Genomic DNA, 18,917 nt, shown 5'->3' with positions numbered 1-18,917 from the left:
TCTAGGGCATGAACGGGGAAAGGAACATCAACCGGAATAAGGGGAATCCCTAACGCTAAACAAAACTTTTTATCAATAAAATTCCCAGCCGCGCCTGAATCTACCAGCGCCTTATGCTGGGAATGAGGTGCTACCTGTGGAAAACGCACAGGCATCCAAAAATGGGCAACAGTGAGCTCTGGGTGAGTGGGGCGCCTACTCACCTGGAGGGAATCCCCAGTGCGGGACCTGTCGTTATCCTCCCTAGGAGGCCATCCCCAGCACCTAGCCGCGGTGTGTCCTCCCCGACCACAGTTGGTGCAGTGGATGGACCCCCTAACCAACCGACTCCTCCTCTCTCTAGCGCCAGCGCCCCCGAGCTCCATAGGACACGGCTCGGAGGCGCTGGAGGGTGAAATGGACGGACCCCCCTCAGGACGTCCGCGGGTGGCCAATAGGTTATCCAGCCTGATGGACATGTCGACCAGCTGGTCGAAAGAGAGACTGGTGTCCCTACAAGCCAGCTCCCGACGGACGTCCTCTCGTAGGCTACATCTGTATAGATCGACGAGGGCCCGCTCATTCCACCCTGCATCTGCCGCTAGAGTACGGAATTCGAGAGCGAATTCTTGGGCACTCCTCCTCCCCTGCCGGAGGAAGACCAGACGCTCCCCCGCCGCTTTCCCTTCCGGGGGATGGTCAAACACCGCCCTGAAGCGGCGGGAGAACTCGTTGTAGGTGATAGTCTCGGCGTCGATCTTCCTCCACTCCGCGTTGGCCCATTCCAACGCCTTCCCGGACAGGCAGGAGATCAGGGCGGACACGCTCTCATGCCCCGAGGGTGCCGGGTGTACGGTGGCCAGGTACAGCTCCACCTGGAGGAGGAATCCCTGACACCCAGCCGCGGTTCCGTCGTAGGCCCTCGGGAGAGAGAGTCGGATTCCTCGGGGTTCCGGTGCCGGCGCTGGAATGGGCGGACTGGCCGATGGTGCAGGCAGGGAGGGAGGTGGTGGAGGCGCTCCCCAGCCTCGGAGCGTGGTGATCACCTCCTGCAGGGCGGTCCCCATCTGCTGTATCTGGTCCTGTTGTTCCCGAACCTGGACCTCCAGTCTCGTCGGGGCTGCTTCGGCTCCTGCTGATTTCATGTCGGGTGTGTAATTCTGTCACGGTGTTAGAAATGGTGTGGTGTGGAATCAGGCGCAGAAGCAGATGTACAGTCCAACAAGACTTTACTAGCGAGTGCAAAAATAATACAAAACGGCCAGAGGCCAAACAGACGCACACAGGCGTCAAACACGAGCGCACAAACACAGGGCGCAAAAACTCTCCTCAACCGAGGAGGAAGCTATATCGTAACTGGCGTACCTAAACACGGGTAACGCACAAACACCTGACACGAAACAATTACACACAACACTCCACTAACAACAAGGAAACTAAATAGGGTGCTTAATGAGACATAACACAAGACAGGTGTGGCTAACAGACAAAACTAATCAAACAGGAAACATGGAACATACAACGGTGGCAGCTAGAATTCCGGAGACGACGAACGCCGAAACCTGCCCGAACAAGGGAGAGAGGCAGCCTCGGCCGAAACCGTGACACACTTCTTCCAGACAGAATAGTTCCTGTAGATTCAGACTTACTCATCACCAATCTTTTGTTATGTCTCGTGGGTTTCATAACCACGTCTGTATAACAATTCAATAATGATGAGACAGGAGACAGAAATCAGTTCAACCATTTATCTGGAACGTGATCATCTCAACACATACAAACCCCCATGATGCTCTGCAGCACAACCCCAATATACAACAAATACATAAGTAAATGGACACAAAACAAAACTCATAGAGGAATTTAAATGTTCATTTCTAGAAAGTAGGGCCATGGGATAGGGTCAGAAAGGTCAGTATGTTTGATAACTGGTTACAGAGGTGACATAACAAGCATAAGGTCCATTATAACACAGTGAAGTAGAGGTGGGAGCTAAAAGCAGACATGGACAGTGAGACGGTGTGAGGAGGTCAGGGGTGAAACACTAGATCAGGACAGGTAGAAATGGCAGGGCTGGAAATAAAAAATCCAACACATGGAAATGTGTCCAGTGTGTGTGTGTGTGTGTCCAGTGTGTGTGAGTGTGTGTGTCCAGTGTGTGTGTCCTGTGGGTGTGTGTGTCAGGTGTGTGTGTCCAGTGTGTATGTGTGTGTGTGTCCAGTGTGTATGTGTGTGGGTCCAGTGTGAGTGTGTGTGTGTGTGTTTGTGTGTGTCCAGTGTGTGTGAGTGTGTGTGTGCAGTGTGTGTGTGTGTCCAGTGTGTGTGAGTGTGTGTGTAAGTGTGTATGTGTGTGTGTCCAGTGTCTGTGTGTGTGTCCAGTGTGTGTGAGTGTGTGTGTCCAGTGTGTGTGTGTGTCCTGTGTGTGTGTCCTGTGTGTGTGTGTGTGTGTGTCCAGTGTGTGTGTGTGTGTCCAGTGTGTGTGTGTCCCCAGTGTGTGTGTCCTGTGTGTGTGTGTGTGTCAGGTGTGTGTGTGTCCAGTGTGTATGTGAGTGTGTCGTGTGTGTGTGTGTCCAGTGTATATGTGTGTGGGTCCAGTGTGAGTGTGTGTGTTTGTGTGTCCAGTGTGTGTGTCCAGTTTGTGTGTGTCCAGTGTGTGTGAGCGTGTGTGTCCAGTGTGTGTGTGTGTGTGTGTGTGTGTGTCCAGTGTGTGTGTGTCCTGTGTGTGTGTGTGTCAGGTGTGTGTGTGTGTTTCCAGTGTGTGTGTGTCCTGTGTGTGTGTGTGTGTCCTGTGTGTCCTGTGTGTGTGTGTGTGTGTGTGTGTCAGGTGTGTGTGTGTGTGTCCAGTGTGTTTGAGTGTGTGTGTCCAGTGTGTGTGTGTGTGTGTGTGTGTGTGTGTGTGTGTGTGTGTGTGTGTCCAGTGTGTGTGTGTGTCCTGTGTGTGTTTCCTGTGTGTGTGTCAGGTGTGTGTGTGTGTCCAGTGTGTGTGTGTGTCCTATGTGTGTGTCCAGTATGTGTGTGTGTGTCCAGTGTGTGTGTGTGTCCTGTGTGTGTGTGTGTGTGTGTGTGTGTGTCAGGTGTGTGTGTGTCCAGTGTGTATGTATGTGTCCTGTGTATGTGTTTCCAGTGTGTATGTGTGTGTGTCCAGTGTGTATGAGTGTGTGTCCTGTGTGTGTGTGTGTGTGTGTGTGTGTGTCCAGTGTGTGTGTGTCCAGTGTGTGTGTGTGTGTGTGTGTGTGTGTGTGTGTGTGTCCAGTGTGTGTGTCCAGTGTGTGTGTGTCCTCTGTGTGTGTGTGTGTGTGTGTCCAGTGTGTGTGTGTCCAGTGTGTGTCTTCAGTGTGTGTGTGTGTGTCCAGAATGCGTGTGTTCCTTTGTTTGTGTGTGTCCAGTGTGTGGGTGTGTTTGTCCAGTGTGTGTCCAGTGTGTGTGTGTGTGTGTGATCAGTGTGTGTGTGTCCTGTGTGTGTGTGTGTGTGTGTGTGTGTGTGTGTCCAGTGTGTGTTTGTCCGGTGTGTGTGTGTTCAGTGTGTTTGTTCAGTGTGTGTGTGTGTGTGTGTGTGTGTGTGTGTGTGTGTGTGTGTGTGTACAATGTTTGTGTATCAAGTGTTTTTGTGTGTCCAGTGTGTGTCAGTGTGTGTGTCCAGTGTGTGTGTGTGTGTGTGTTCAGTATGTGTGTGTGTGTGTGTCCAGTGTGTGTGTGTGTGTGTGTGTGTGTGTCCAGTGTTTGTGTGTGTCCAGTGTGTGTCAGTGTGTGTGTCCAGTGTGTGTGTGTGTGTTCAGTATGTGTGTGTGTGTGTCCAGTGTGTGTGTGTGTGTCCATTGTTTGTGTGTGTCCAGTGTGTGTGTGTTTGTGTGTGTCAGTGTTACCATGGTTATTATTTACAGGGACACTGAGGAGTCAACATTCCAAACCCCAAACCCTGGATAGAGGGGCTCAGTGAATGTGGTGTGGAATGTGTTCAGGTGGGTCAGTGTGTCAGAGGAGACTCTGTAGAAGGACAGAGTGCCGGCTGGCCAGTCCAGATACACTCCTACTCTGTGGGAGCTGGAGGAGGGGACGTCTATGGTAGTGTACTTATTATTGTGCCTGGCAGAGTAACGGTTGCCATAGCAGAACAGACTCCAGGACTTGTCATTGCGTCCAATCCCACAGACACCAACCACTCCTCTCCTGCAGATTCCTTTATATGCCACTCCTATATCAGCCCCTCTCCCACTCCACTCTACCTCCCAGTAACAGCGCCCAGTCAGACCCTCTCTACACAGCACCTGTCCCCAGAACTCAAATCTCTCTGGGTGATCAGGATACGGCTGCTTCTCTTTCGTATATGTCACCTTTCTGTTCTCCTCAGACAGAGAGAGGAGTCTGCTTACTGTGTTTAGGTCCAGTGTGAGATCACAGACATCTGATGGATGAAACCAGACACAATATTAGAAATCATCATCATCCTGAATACACACACACACACACACAGCCTGAACACACACACACAAACACACACACACATCCTGAACACACACACACAAACACACACACACATCCTGAACACACACACACACACACACACACATCCTGAATACACACACACAAACACACACACATCCTGAACACACAAACACACACAAACACACACATCCTGAACACACACACACAAACACACACACATCCTGAACACACACACACACACATCCTGAACACACACACAAAAACACACACACACATCCTGAACACACACACACACACAAACACACACATCCTGAACACACACACACAAACACACACACATCCTGAACACACACACACACACACACACATCCTGAACACACACACACACACACACATCCTGAACACACACACACACACACACAAACACACACACATCCTGAACACACACACACAAACACCCTGGACACACACACCCTGAACACACACACACCTTCATGCATGCATGAACACACACACACACATTTCTAAAGTAACACGAACACGCCACACACACACAGAGACACACACATTGTCAAAGCAACTCTTTGTAAACTTTGGTGTCCCTGATTTGTGCTTCTGTAGAACTACAGCTGATATTTAATATGACCAAGTAAGTAATGATGGTGGTCTTTGACTTTGACTTCACTTGAATTAAGACTTATTCTTAGTCATATTCTTCACAGCAGTCAACACTCACATTTTCTAAGTCCAGGTTTCATTGTGTTCTCTCCACCATGTTCCACACTGTAGCGGTAAGCAGAAGAACAGACAGTCATTGAGGGATTCACCTGAACTCACACACACACACACACACACACACACACACACACACACACACACACACACACACACACACACACACACACACACACACACACACACACACACACACACACACACACACACACACACACACACACACACACACACACACACACACACACACACACACACACACAGTCAGCATATAACAGCATATAACTTTGTCCAGTGTGTGTCTGTGTCCAGTGTGTGTGTGAGTCCAGTGTGTGTGTTTGTGTGTGTGTGTGTGTTTGTGTGTGTGTCCAGTGTATGTGTGTGTGTGTCCAGTGTGTGTGTGTGTCCAGTGTGTGTGTGTGAGTGTCCAGTGTGTGTATGTGTTCAGTGTGTGTTTCCTTTGTGTGTGTGTGTGTGTGTTTCCTTTGTGTGTGTGTGTGTCCTTTGTGCATATGTTTCCAGTGTGTGTGTGTGTGTGTGTGTGTGTCCAGTGTGTGTGTGTCCAGTGTCTGTGTGAATGTGTGTGTCCATTGTGTGTGTGTGTGTGTGTCCAGTGTGAGTGTGTGTGTGTGTGTGTGTCTGTGTGTGTCCAGTGTGTGTGTGTGTATGTGTGTGTGTGTGTGTACAGTGTGTGAACAGTGTGTGTGTCCAGTGTATATGTGTGTCCAGTGTGTGTGTGTGTGTGTGTCAAGTGTGTCCAGTGTGTGTGTGTGTGTGTGTGTGTGTGTGTGTGTGTGTGTGTGTGTGTGTGTGTCCAGTGTGTGTGTGTGTCCAGTGTGTGTGTGTGTCCAGTGTGAGTGTGTTTGTGTCCAGTGTGTGTGTGTGTGTCCAGTGTGTGTGTGTGTCCAGTGTGTGTGTGTGTCCAGTATGTGTGTGTTTGTCCAGTGTGTGTTTGTCCAGTGTGTGTGTGTGTCCAGTGTGTGTGTGTGTGTGTGTGTGTGTCCAGTGTGTGTGTGTGTCCAGTGTGAGTGTGTTTGTGTCCAGTGTGTGTGTTTGTTTCCTTTTTGTGTGTCCGTCCAGTGTTTGTGAGTGTGTGTGTGTGTGTGTGTCCAGTTTGAGTGAGTGAGTGTGTGTGTGTCCTGTGTGTGTGTGTGTGTGTGTCCTGTGTGTGTGTGGGTCCAGTGTGTGTGTGTGTCCAGTGTGTGTGTGTTTGTGGGTCCAGTGTGTGTTTGTGGGTCCAGTGTGTGTGTGTGTGTCCAGTGTGTGTACTGATACACATGCACACACACACAAACTGGAGCCCCCCCCCCCCCCACACACACACACACACTAGACACACACACACACACAGAAACACACTGGATACACACACACACTGGACACACACACACACTGGACCCACACACACACAGGACACACACACACACACACAGGACACACACACACACAGGACACACACACACACTGGACACACACACACACACTGGACAGACACACACACACTGGACACACACACACACACACACACACTGGACACACACGCACACACAGTCTTTATATAACTCCAACATGTCTGATATGAACATTGACATAAACCCTCTACATACTTGAGTTTCTCCAGTCTGCAGTGTGGATCCTCCAGTCCAGCAGAGAGCAGTCTGACTCCTGAGTCTCCTGGGTGATTGTAGCTCAGGTCCAGCTCTCTCAGGTGTGAGGGGTTTGACTTCAGAGCTGAGACCAGAGAAGCACAGCCTTCCTCTGTGACTAGACAGCCTGACAGCCTGCAAAGAGTCAAATCATATTAAAACCACACTGCTATTCTTTAGTGGTGAAAATAGTGGCAGTATATTTTTTCAACATTTTCAGTTAAATCAGTGTCCTGAAACCTGCTCTATCTATTCATAAATGGATGTATCATTATTAGAAATGACAAATTATCAAAGTATTACTTGTAGAGAGAAAAATGTATAGTCAAAATATTTGAGTAGACTGACCAGAGCAGTTTAAAAAGCAGTATCAGTCAAAAGACAGACAGTGAGGTATCAGATTTAGATTGTATTGAGTATACAGTCCACACCATATCTATTTTGACAGGGAAGCTAACATTTTAAATGTGGCTCTATACTCCAACATTTTGGATTTGAGATCAAATGTTTCATATGAGGTGACAGTATATAATGTCACCTTTTATTTGAGGGTATTTTAATACATATCTGTTTCACCGTTTAGAAATGAAAGCACTTTATGTATCCAGTCCCCCATTTGAAGAAGTCATAAGTATTCTGACCAATTCACTTATAGTGTATTAAAGTAGTCCAAAGTTTAGTATTTGGTCCCATATTCCTTACCCACAGTGATTACATCAAGCTTGTGATTCTACAAACTTGTTGAATACATTTGCAGTTTGTTTGGTTGTGTTTTGGGTTATGTTTTGCCCGATAGTAACTGAATGGTGGATGATGACTGGAGTAATTTTCTGTCTAAGTGAGTAGATAACATGTTTCTAAACACTACTAAATTTATCCTGATGATGACTTGATTGAGAAAGATCTTGAATGAATCATGAATAATAATGAATGAGAAAGTTACAGAGGCTACAACAAAACATGCTAACCTCTCACCATTACCAATAACAGAGGGGGTATGATCCTTGTTCCTTTGTAACTTTCTCATTCATCATCATTCACGATTCATTCATGATTATTCATAATCATGGTAGCATCCACATGAATGTAGAAGTGTTCAGAAACATCTTCTATTCTTACTGACAATACAAGTGAAGTGACTCCAAAATGACAGGACATTATTCACCATTCAGTTTCTATTGGGAAAAACATAATCCAAAACACAACCAAGACAAACTGCAAATGCATTCAACAAGTTTGTAGAATCACAAGCTTGATGTAATCACTGTGGGTAAGGAATATGGGACCAAATACTAAACTTTGGACTAAATGAATTTGTCCAAATACTTATGACTTTTTCAAATGGGAGAACTAGATACATTAAGTGCTTTCATTTCTAAACAGTAAAACAGGTATGTATGAATATCCTCAAATAAAAGGTGACATTCTGTACTGTTGCCTAATATGAAACATTATATCCCAAATCCAAAATGCTGCAGCATAGCACCAAATGTAAAACTGTAAGCTTCACTGTCCAAACACATATGGTGTGGACTATGTGTGCCTGGTAAACACATGTGGATCTGGTGAACAGTTATCACTTGTTGACCAACTACAGGAATACTGACCTCAGAGTCTCCAGTTTACAGTGGGGATTCCCCAGTCCAGCAGAGAGCAGCTTCACTCCTGAATCCTTCAGGTCATTGATACTCAGAGCCAGCTCTCTCAGGTGTGAGGGGTTTGACTTCAGAGCTGAGACCAGAGAAGCACAGCCTTCCTCTGTGACTAGACAGCCTGACAGCCTGGAAAGAAAATAGTGGCAGTATATTTTTTGTGTCCAGTGTGTGTGTGTGTGTGATACACTGATACACGTGCACACATACACACTGGACACACACACACACACACACACACACACACACACACAGTCTTTATATAACTTAGTCCAAGTGGTGGTCAGAATGTTTGTCTTAACTAGCCTGATAACTCCAACATGTCTGATATGAACATTGACATAAACCCTCTACATACTTGAGTTTCTCCAGTCTGCAGTGTGGATCCTCCAGTCCAGCAGAGAGCAGTCTGACTCCTGAGTCTCCTGGATCATTGTAGCTCAGGTCCAGCTCTCTCAGGTGTGAGGGGTTTGACTTCAGAGCTGAGACCAGAGAAGCACAACCTTTCTCTGTGACTAGACAGCCTGACAGCCTGCAAAGAGTCAAATCATATTAAAATCACACTGCTATTCTTTGGTGGTGAAAATAGTGGCAGTATATTTTTTCAACATTTTCATTCATACCAGTGTCCTGAAACCTGTCATATCTTTCATAAATGAATGTATCATTATTAGAAATGACAAATTATCAAAGTATTGCTTGTAGAGAGAAAAATATAAAAGTACAAATATTTGAGTAGACTAACCAGACCAGTTTAAAAAGCAGTATCAGTCAAAAGACAGACAGTGAGGTATCAGATTTAGATTGTATTGAGTATACAGTCCACACCATATCTAGTTTGACAAAGATAACATTTTAAATGTGGCTCTATACTCCAGCATTTTGGATTTGAGATCAAATGTTTCATATGAGGTGACAGTATATAATGTCACCTTTTATTTGAGGGTATTTTAATACATATCTTTTTCACCGTTTAGAAATTAAAGCACTTTATGTATCTAGTCCCCTATTTGAAGAAGTCAAAAGTATTCTGACCAATTCAATTATAGTGTATTAAAGTAGTCAAAAGTTGAGTATTTGGTTGTAAACTCGTTGGTTGCATTTGCAGTTTGTTTTGGTTGTGTTTTGGGTTATGTTTTGCCCGATAGTAACTGAATGGTGGATGATGACTGGAGTAATTTTCTGTCTAAGAGAGTAGATAACATGTTTCTAAACACTACTAAATTAATCCTGATGATGTCATGATTAAGAAAAATCAGGAATGAATCGTGAATAATAATGAGTGAGAAAGTTACAGAGGCGACAACAAAACATGCAAACCTCTCACCATTACCAATACCAGAGGGGGTATGATCCTTGTTCCTCTGTAACTTTCTCATTCATCATCATTCACGATTCATTCATGATTATCCATAATCATGGTAGCATCCATTGTGACTGCCATGATTGAGATAGATCATGAATGAATCACGAATAATAATGAATGAGAAAGTTACAGAGGCTACAACAAAACATGCTAACCTCTCACCATTAACATCAAATAAAAGGTGACATTCTGTACTGTTGCCTAATATGAAACATTCTATCTCAAATCCAAAATGATGGAGCATAGCACCAAATGTAAAACTGTAAGCTTCACTGTCCAAACACATATGGTGTGGACTATGTGTGCCTGGTAAACACATGTGGATCTGGTGAACAGTTATCACTTGTTGACCAACTACAGGAATACTGACCTCAGAGTCTCCAGTTTACAGTGGGGATTCCCCAGTCCAGCAGAGAGCAGCTTCACTCCTGAATCCTTCAGGTCATTGTTACTCAGATCCAGCTCCCTCAGGTGTGAGGGATTTGACTTCAGAGCTGAGACCAGAGAAGCACAGCCTTTCTTTGTGACTAGACAGCCTGACAGCCTGCAAAGAGTCAAATCATATTAAAATCACACTGCTATTCTTTGGTGGTGAAAATAGTGGCAGTATATTTTTTTCAACATATTCAGATATATCAGTGTCCTGAAACCTGACATATCTTTCATAAATGAATTGATGTATCATTACTAGAAATTATAATAATATTGCTTGTAGAGAGAAACATGTATAATACAAATATTTCAGTAGACTGACCAGAGCAGTTTAAAAAGCAGTATCAGTCAAAAGACAAACAGTGAGGTATCAGATTTAGATTGTATTGAGTATACAGTCCACACCATATCTAGTTTGACAACGATAACATTTTAAACGTGGCTCTATACTCCAGCATTTTGGATTTGAGATCAAATGTTTCATATGAGGTGACAGTATATAATGTCACCTTTTATTTGAGGGTATTTTAATACATATCTGTTTCACCGTTTAGAAATGAAAGCACTTTATGTATCTAGTCCCCCTATTTGAAGAAGTCAAAAGTATTCTGACCAATTCAATTATAGTGTATTAAAGTAGTCAAAAGTTGAGTATTTGGTTGTAAACTCGTTGGTTGCATTTGCAGTTTGTTTTGGTTGTGTTTTGGGTTATGTTTTGCCCGATAGTAACTGAATGGTGGATGATGACTGGAGTAATTTTCTGTCTAAGAGAGTAGATAACATGTTTCTAAACACTACTAAATTAATCCTGATGATGTCATGATTAAGAAAAATCAGGAATGAATCGTGAATAATAATGAGTGAGAAAGTTACAGAGGCGACAACAAAACATGCTAACCTCTCACCATTACCAATAACAGAGGGGGTCTGATCCTTGTTCCTCTGTAACTTTCTCATTCATCATCATTCACGATTCATTCATGATTATTCATAATCATGGTAGCATCCACTGTGTCTGCCATGATTGAGAAAGATCATGAATGAATCATGAATAATAATGAATGAGAAAGTTACAGAGGCTACAACAAAACATGCTAACCTCTCACCATTAACATCAAATAAAAGGTGACATTCTGTACTGTTGCCTAATATGAAACATTCTATCTCAAATCCAAAATGATGGAGCATAGCACCAAATGTAAAACTGTAAGCTTCACTGTCCAAACACATATGGTGTGGACTATGTGTGCCTGGTAAACACATGTGGATCTGGTGAACAGTTATCACTTGTTGACCAACTACAGGAATACTGACCTCAGAGTCTCCAGTTTACAGTGGGGATTCCCCAGTCCATCAGAGAGCAGCTTCACTCCTGAATCCTTCAGGTCATTGTTACTCAGATCCAGCTCTCTCAGGTGTGAGGGGTTTGACTTCAGAGCTGAGACCAGAGAAGCACAGCCTTTCTTTGTGACTAGACAGCCTGACAGCCTGCAAAGAGTCAAATCATATTAAAATCACACTGCTATTCTTTGGTGGTGAAAATTGTGGCAGTATATTTTTTTCAACATATTCAGATATATCAGTGTCCTGAAACCTGACATATCTATTCATAAATGAATTGATGTATCATTACTAGAAATTATAATAATATTGCTTGTAGAGAGAAACATGTATAATACAAATATTTGAGTAGACTGACCAGAGCAGTTTAAAAAGCAGTATCAGTCAAAAGACAGACAGTGAGGTATCAGATTTAGATTGTATCGAGTATACAGTCCACACCATATCTATTTTGTCCTTGAAGCTAACATTTTAAATGTGGCTCTATAGTCCAGCATTTTGGAATTGAGATCAAATGTTTCATATGAGGTGACAGTATATAATGTCACCTTTTATTTGAGTGTATTTTAATACATATCTGTTTCACCGTTTAGAAATCAAAGCACTTTATGTATCTAGTCCCCCTATTTGAAGAAGTCATAAGTATACTGACCAATTCACTTATAGTGTATTAAAGTAGTCAAAAGTTGAGTATTTGGTCTCAAACTCGTTGGTTGCATTTGCAGGTTATTTTGGTTGTGTTTTGGGTTATGTTTTGCCCAATAGTAACTGAATGGTGGATGATGACTGGAGTAATCTTCTGTCTAAGTGAGTAGATAACATGTTTCTAAACACTATTAAATGAATCCTTATGATGACATGAAGAAAAATCATGAATGAATCATGAATAATAATGAGTGAGAAAGTTACAGAGGCTACAACAAAACATGCTAACCTCTCACCATTACCAATAACAGAGGGGGTCTGATCCTTGTTCTTCTGTAACTTTCTCATTCATCATCATTCACGATTCATTCATGATTATTCATAATCATGGTAGCATCCACATGAATGTAGAAGTGTTCAGAAACATCTTCTATTCTTACTGACAATACAAGTGAAGTGACTCCAAAATGACAGGCCATTATTCACCATTGGGGGAAACATCATCCAAAACACAACCAAGACAAACTGCAAATGTATTCAATAAGTTTGTAGAATCACAAGCTTGATGTAATCACTGCAGGTAAGGAATATGGGACCAAATACTAAACTTATGACTACTTTAATACAATATAAGTGAATATGTCCAAATTATTAATACTTTTTCAAATGGGAGAACTAAACACATAAAGTGCTTTCATTTCTAAACGGTAAAACAGATATGTATGAAAATATCCTCAAATAAAAGGTGACATTCTGTACTGTTGCCTAATATGAAACATTCTATCCCAAATCCAAAATGCTGGAGCATAGCGCCAAATTTAAAACGGTAAGCTTCACTGTCCAAACACATATGGTGTGGACTATGTTTGCCTGGTAAACACATGTGGATCTGGTGAACAGTTATCACTTGTTGACCAACTACAGGAATACTGACCTCAGAGTCTCCAGTTTACAGTGGGGATTCCCCAGTCCAGCAGAGAGCAGCTTCCCTCCTGAATCCTTCAGGTCATTGTTACTCAGATCCAGCTCTCTCAGGTGTGAGGGGTTTGACTTCAGAGCTGAGACCAGAGAAGCACAGCCTTTCTCTGTGACTCCACAGCCTGACAGCCTGACAAAGAGATCATCATGATTTCACAAATGTTAATTTAACACCAGTAGTGTAGAAGGACAATGGCAGATGCATTTGGTTTATTCTCTTAAACAACATTTAGATTCATCTTCCGTCTCCTAGAATTGTATGGTCATATTGTTATACTAATGTGAACAACAATGCACTGATTCAATATGTTTTAAATATATATTATATACATATTATAATATATTTTTCTCTAATAGGAATATTTCTTCCTGATGATTAGTACTTAAATGTCATTTTATGTACTCACAGAGCAGCTCTGGAGGCTTTGACCACTGGCAGCAGCCTCAGAAGACCTTCCTCTGATCTGGAGTATTTCTTCAGGTCAAACACATCCAGCTCCTTTTCTGAAGTCAGCAACACAAAGACCAGAGCTGACCACTGTGCAGGTGACAGTTTGGCTTCTGAGAGACTTCCTGATCTCAGGTAGCTTTGGATCTCCTCCACTAGAGAATGGTCATTCAGTTCATTCAGACAGTGGAACAGATTGATGCACCTCTCTGGAGAGGGATTCTTCCTGATCTTCTTCTTGATGTACTTGACTGTTTCTTCATGGCTCTGTGAGCTGCTTCTTGTCTTTGTCAGTAGACCTCGTAAGTGCTTCTGATTGGACTCCAGTGAGAGGCCCAGAAGGAAGCGGAGGAACAGGTCCAGGTTTCCTGTCTCACTTTGTAAGGCTTTATCCACAGCACTCTTGTAGACAGTAACTTCAGACTTGTGTCTGAACAGCAAAGAAAAGTTACTGGATGTTGATTGAGGCTCGGCCATTAGATTCTGATTGTTGTTGATGAATGAGAGAAACACATATACAGCAGCCAGAAACTCCTGAATGCTCAGATGCACGAAGCAGTACACCTTGTCCTGATACAGCACACATTCCTCTTTAAAGATCTGTGTGCACAATCCTGAGTACACTGAGGCTTCATTGACATCAATGCCAGCCTCTTTCAGGTCTTCTTCATAGAAAATCAGATTGCCATTCATAAGCTGTTGAAAAGCCAGTTTTCCCAGTGACAGAATGCTCTCTTTATTCCAGTGTGGACCTGTCTCTTCTTTCCCAAGATACTTTTCATTCTTCTGTTTGGTATGAAACTCCACAAGGTGTGAGTACATCTCAGTCAGAGTCTTGGGCATCTCTTTTGTCTTATGTTTCAACATGGGTTCAAGGACTGTTGCAGAAATCCTACAGAAGACTGGAATGTGGCACATGATGTGGAGGCTCCTTGATGTCTTTATGTGTGAGATGATTCTGCTGGCCAGGTCCTGATCACTGAATCTCTTCCTGAAGTACTCCTCCTTCTGTGGGTCATTGAACCCTCGTACCTCTGTCACCTGGTCAACACACCCTGAAGGGATCTTATTGGCTGCTGCAGGTCGGGTAGTTATCCAGAGGAGAGCAGAGGGAAGCAGATTTCCATTGATGAGATTTGTCAGCAGAACATCCACTGAGGTTGACTTTGTGACGTCACAACAGATCTTGTTCTTCTGGAAGTCTAGGGGCAGTCGGCACTCATCCAGACCATCAAAGATTAACAGAACTTTGTACTTGTCGTAGTTGGAGATTCTTGATTCTTTGGTTCCCATTGAGAAGTGATTGAGAAGTTCAATCAAATTGTGTTTTTCCCTTTTCATCAAATTCAGCTCCTGAAAAGGGAATGAAAATACAAATTGGACATCCTGATTTGCTTTTCCTTCTGCCCAGTCCAGAATGAACTTCTGCACAGAGACTGTTTTTCCAATGCCAGCGACTCCCTTTGTCAGCACAGTTCTAATAAGTTTGTCTTGTCCAGTTAAGGGTTTGAAGATGTCGTTACATTTGACTGCAGTCTCTGGTCTTGCTTGTTTCCTGGTTGTTGTCTCAATCTGTCTCAGCTCATGTTCATTATTGACCTCTCCTGTTCCACCCTCTGTGATGTAGAGCTCTGTGTAGATCTTATTGAGAAGTGTTGGGTTTCCTTGTTTAGCGATCCCCTCAAATACACATTGAAACTTCTTCTTTAGATTAGATTTGAGTTCACGTTGGCAAATCACAGCAAGCTCATCTGAATCTAGAAATAACACAGAGCATATTAATATTATGTCTGTTTTCATGCCTACAGTATTCTAGGACTGTTACATTTTAAATTATAATCATTTCTTCGCTTAACTGACTGTATAAATGTTGTCATAATGCATTACAGACTGGAGTGACTGATTATATTATTATAATCTCTCTCTCTCTCTCTTTCTGTCTCTCTCTCTCTCTCTCTCTCTCAACACAACACATCCCTGCTGCTACTCGATGAGGTCACTAGGGGTTGTGTTAAGGTTGCTACAATATCATTGAGTTACACAGCTACTTTAGCTGTACTTTAGCTACAGCTTTTAAATGTTATAAAACAGCATTCAACATGAGGCAGACAGCTCTTACTTTTCTCCAGTGTGTCAGCAAGCTCCTTCTGGTTCATTTTCCTCAGGACGTGCAGTGTGATCTTCAGAGCCCCCTCTCTGGCACTGCTCTCCTGCTTCTCATCTTCAGCATCCACCACTTCCTTATCCTGTTTCTGACTCTCAAAGCCTTCTGGGAGTTCTGGACTAAGAATCCTCTTGAACATCTTCAGCTCATTCTTCACAAATGTCATAATATTCTCTTCAAGCAACTGAAATAAATCAAGTAAATAAGTTAAGCAAGAGACTAAATGCTTTCTCATTAACACATGAATGAATGATTGACAGAACAACTTTACTTGAGGTAAACAAAAACAAATGTACATAACAGGACCACATACACTGAATATGGAGGCCAGATCTGTTTGATGACTCTGGGAAGACTGACAACTGAGAATCTCTGACTCTGATATCTCCTGTTGGTTTCTGTGGACAAAACATGAGATTACATCTCCTCATCCAGGGAGTGCGCACACACACACACACACACACACACACACACACACACACACACACACACACACACACACACACACACAGGGAGGGAATGTAGTGTTTGTTTAATATTGTTTCAGGACTATGAAAATGGAAAAAAGGTTTAGCATATGGATTATGAAAACAACAAAAATAAATGGGAAAATGGGAGAGGAGAAATGACTAGAGACAGTGTTGTTTAACTCACTGACCATGACCCATGAGTTCTTCTTACCTTTGTTCACTAGAAAAGTCTCTCTCTCTAAACTCTATAGGACGACTCATTGACTGGTCACTCTTCATGGACACACAGCTGGGTACAGGGGAGGCTGGTCTCTCCTGCTTGATTGGGCTTCAACACAACAGAGACAAACATTCAATTTCTCATCTACTCTGAGCTCAGATGGGGAATCATAAGAAGAGTTTCATTCCAAAACGCTATATATCCATTTTCAGAAATGTTCGTAAATTAGCTTTTATTGTTTCAAGAAATGATGAAAGAGATTGGTGTTTTTTCAGTAGCTAATCATGGTATGCGATTGTTCAATGACAGACATGTATTTCTTTAAAATCTATCAATTGATGGTTTCATTTCAAAGAGACAAATAATCATGTTTTTTTGTGCAATTTTCTATACATCTGCCTCACTCACAGAGAAATAAGTAGTACTGCTAGGTTTTACACAGTAATAATATATATCTGCCTCACTCTCAGATAAATAAGTAGTACTGCTAGGTTTTACACAGTAATAATATATATCTGCCTCACTATCAGAGAAATAAGTAGCACTGCTAGGTTTTACACAGTCAAATGTGACCAACCTGCTCGATTCGGTCTTCTGTAGCAACATTTGAAATTGTGTTTTTTACATTGGATAAAAGTAGACACTCAGCTAGAAAAAGGTATATCATACACTATAGTTGAGGAACAATGGGAAAGTAATTCTGCTTTGAAAGATGATAAACTTGTAACCTCAATTTTGAGAAAATGGTCTTTGAATGTTTTGGTTCACATACTGGAGAGCTCTTCTTTATCTACAGTGGTGTTACTTTGGCAGATAATGTCACCCATCTAAATAAATAGTATATATATATAGTTAACTAAATGTATGGTGTTTTTGGTTTATGTCAGTTTCATTGTTTGTTATGCTATAAATTGTTATTTTATGGTTGTAAGTGGTAAAATGAACTAGAAAATGTCATATTTTGCAATTCTGAGTAATTACTACTTTAGTAAGGATATACTTTATTCAGTATTACTGCAGTTACTAAATAATTCCAATACATGGCAGCATAAGACCACGAATGACATTTCAGAAGGTTAGTTTAGTTTTCTCCCTGGATACACCACCACTCCCCCTCACAGGAAAACTCCTGCACATGCTTTTTACTGTCCCTTTCCACACTGCTAACGCAAGAGGAACGACTGAAAAAGCATTTGACAGATTACTGTGAAATAATATAATGATGATTCATGTTTATTATTAGCTGTTTTTATACTCATGTTTTGAAATCATACTTCATTACTATAATGATTATCAATAAGCCTGAACATTAATTTAGTCACCTCTGGTCGAGAAAAACGTATTTTCCTAGTACATTCATTGTCAGATTCATCAACCAGCAGCAAGCACTCTGCCTTCTAGCACAAGCGAGGGGCATGTTGAGGTACATTTGCTAACCGCAAGGGTTGCATGATGTAATTTATTGGTGGGCTGGAAGACGCACTCTTTTCTTATCTATTCCGAGGTTGTTTAATCGCAATATTAGATATTTAAAAATGCATGTATACTAGGGTTGAGGTTGGAGCATCTGACTAGTGATTATTTACCAGGGGTTCAACACCTGCTATAGTCACTATTTAATTGCTCTTCCAAAAGCATCACAGGTCTAATACGAGATATATAGCTAACTAAAGTAATGAGTGACCATTTCAGAAAATCATGGGACATATAGTATTTGGTTGCATGCTATTTTATGTCAAGCATATTGCTGCTTGTAGCCTATAACTGATGCTTCGTGGTCTTATGCTGCCATCTATTGGAAATATTTAGCTATTAAAAGTTATTAATTCACGTATAGACGTTGGTGAGGCAGCTGAGAAATAAAGTGTATTAGATCAGTCTCAAACCTGCCCCACGCCAATTGCTGGACTTTCACACAGAGTTTATTAGGTCACCCAATTCAAACCACATTTGAAAAATAAAACAAATGTGTCTTATTTATCAAGTGCTCTGTCTTGCTATTATACATATAATAAAATAACAACAAAATAATTAAAACACTATTTAATACTATAATTGTATTTATTAAGATAATATTATTACTAAAATAGTTTCTAAAAGTGTTCTAGGCTACCCTACCCTAGAATTAGGGGTTACGGCTAAAATAGGTTATAAGTGGGGTAAGAGTTTCTGTATAGCACTTTGTGACATCTGCTGGTGTAAAAAGGGCTTTATAAATACATTTGATTGATTGTTAGGTTTAGGGTTTTTATGGCAAAAAACTGTATGGGTTTATAGCACTCTTGCGCCTCCCTTTGGCCATCTGTGGGTACTACATAACTCATTCATTACATTTTTTACATTTACATTTTACATATTTAGCAGACGCTCTTATCCAGAGCGACTTACAGTTAGTGAG

General features: G+C 42.2%; 3 protein-coding genes across 3 annotated transcripts in view; 1 reads left to right on the top strand and 2 right to left on the bottom strand.

Moving 5' to 3' along the window:
• Window positions 1-18,917, bottom strand: part of LOC311141405 (NLR family CARD domain-containing protein 3-like) — a 674,300-nt gene that overhangs the window by 110,257 nt on the left and 545,126 nt on the right. The gene's annotated exons all lie outside the window — the stretch shown is intronic.
• The window catches only part of LOC311141252 (NLR family CARD domain-containing protein 3-like), a 390,310-nt gene that overhangs the window by 170,558 nt on the left and 200,835 nt on the right, over window positions 1-18,917 (top strand). The gene's annotated exons all lie outside the window — the stretch shown is intronic.
• On the bottom strand, window positions 2,974-16,223 carry LOC311099292 (NLR family CARD domain-containing protein 3-like). The gene is made up of 5 exons (XM_084140006.1): window positions 16,143-16,223; window positions 15,785-16,013; window positions 13,645-15,422; window positions 5,159-5,237; window positions 2,974-4,381 (listed from the first exon to the last, which is right to left on the bottom strand). Exons 2-5 carry the CDS (start codon window positions 15,993-15,995, stop codon window positions 3,855-3,857), a joined length of 2,595 nt encoding a protein of 864 aa, XP_083996132.1. The 5' UTR covers window positions 15,996-16,013; window positions 16,143-16,223; the 3' UTR covers window positions 2,974-3,854.

Source organism: Coregonus lavaretus, assembly GCF_964263955.1.
Source record: "Coregonus lavaretus genome assembly, chromosome: 2".
NCBI lineage: Eukaryota > Metazoa > Chordata > Actinopteri > Salmoniformes > Salmonidae > Coregonus > Coregonus lavaretus.
This window is presented reverse-complemented; position numbering and strand designations above follow the sequence as displayed.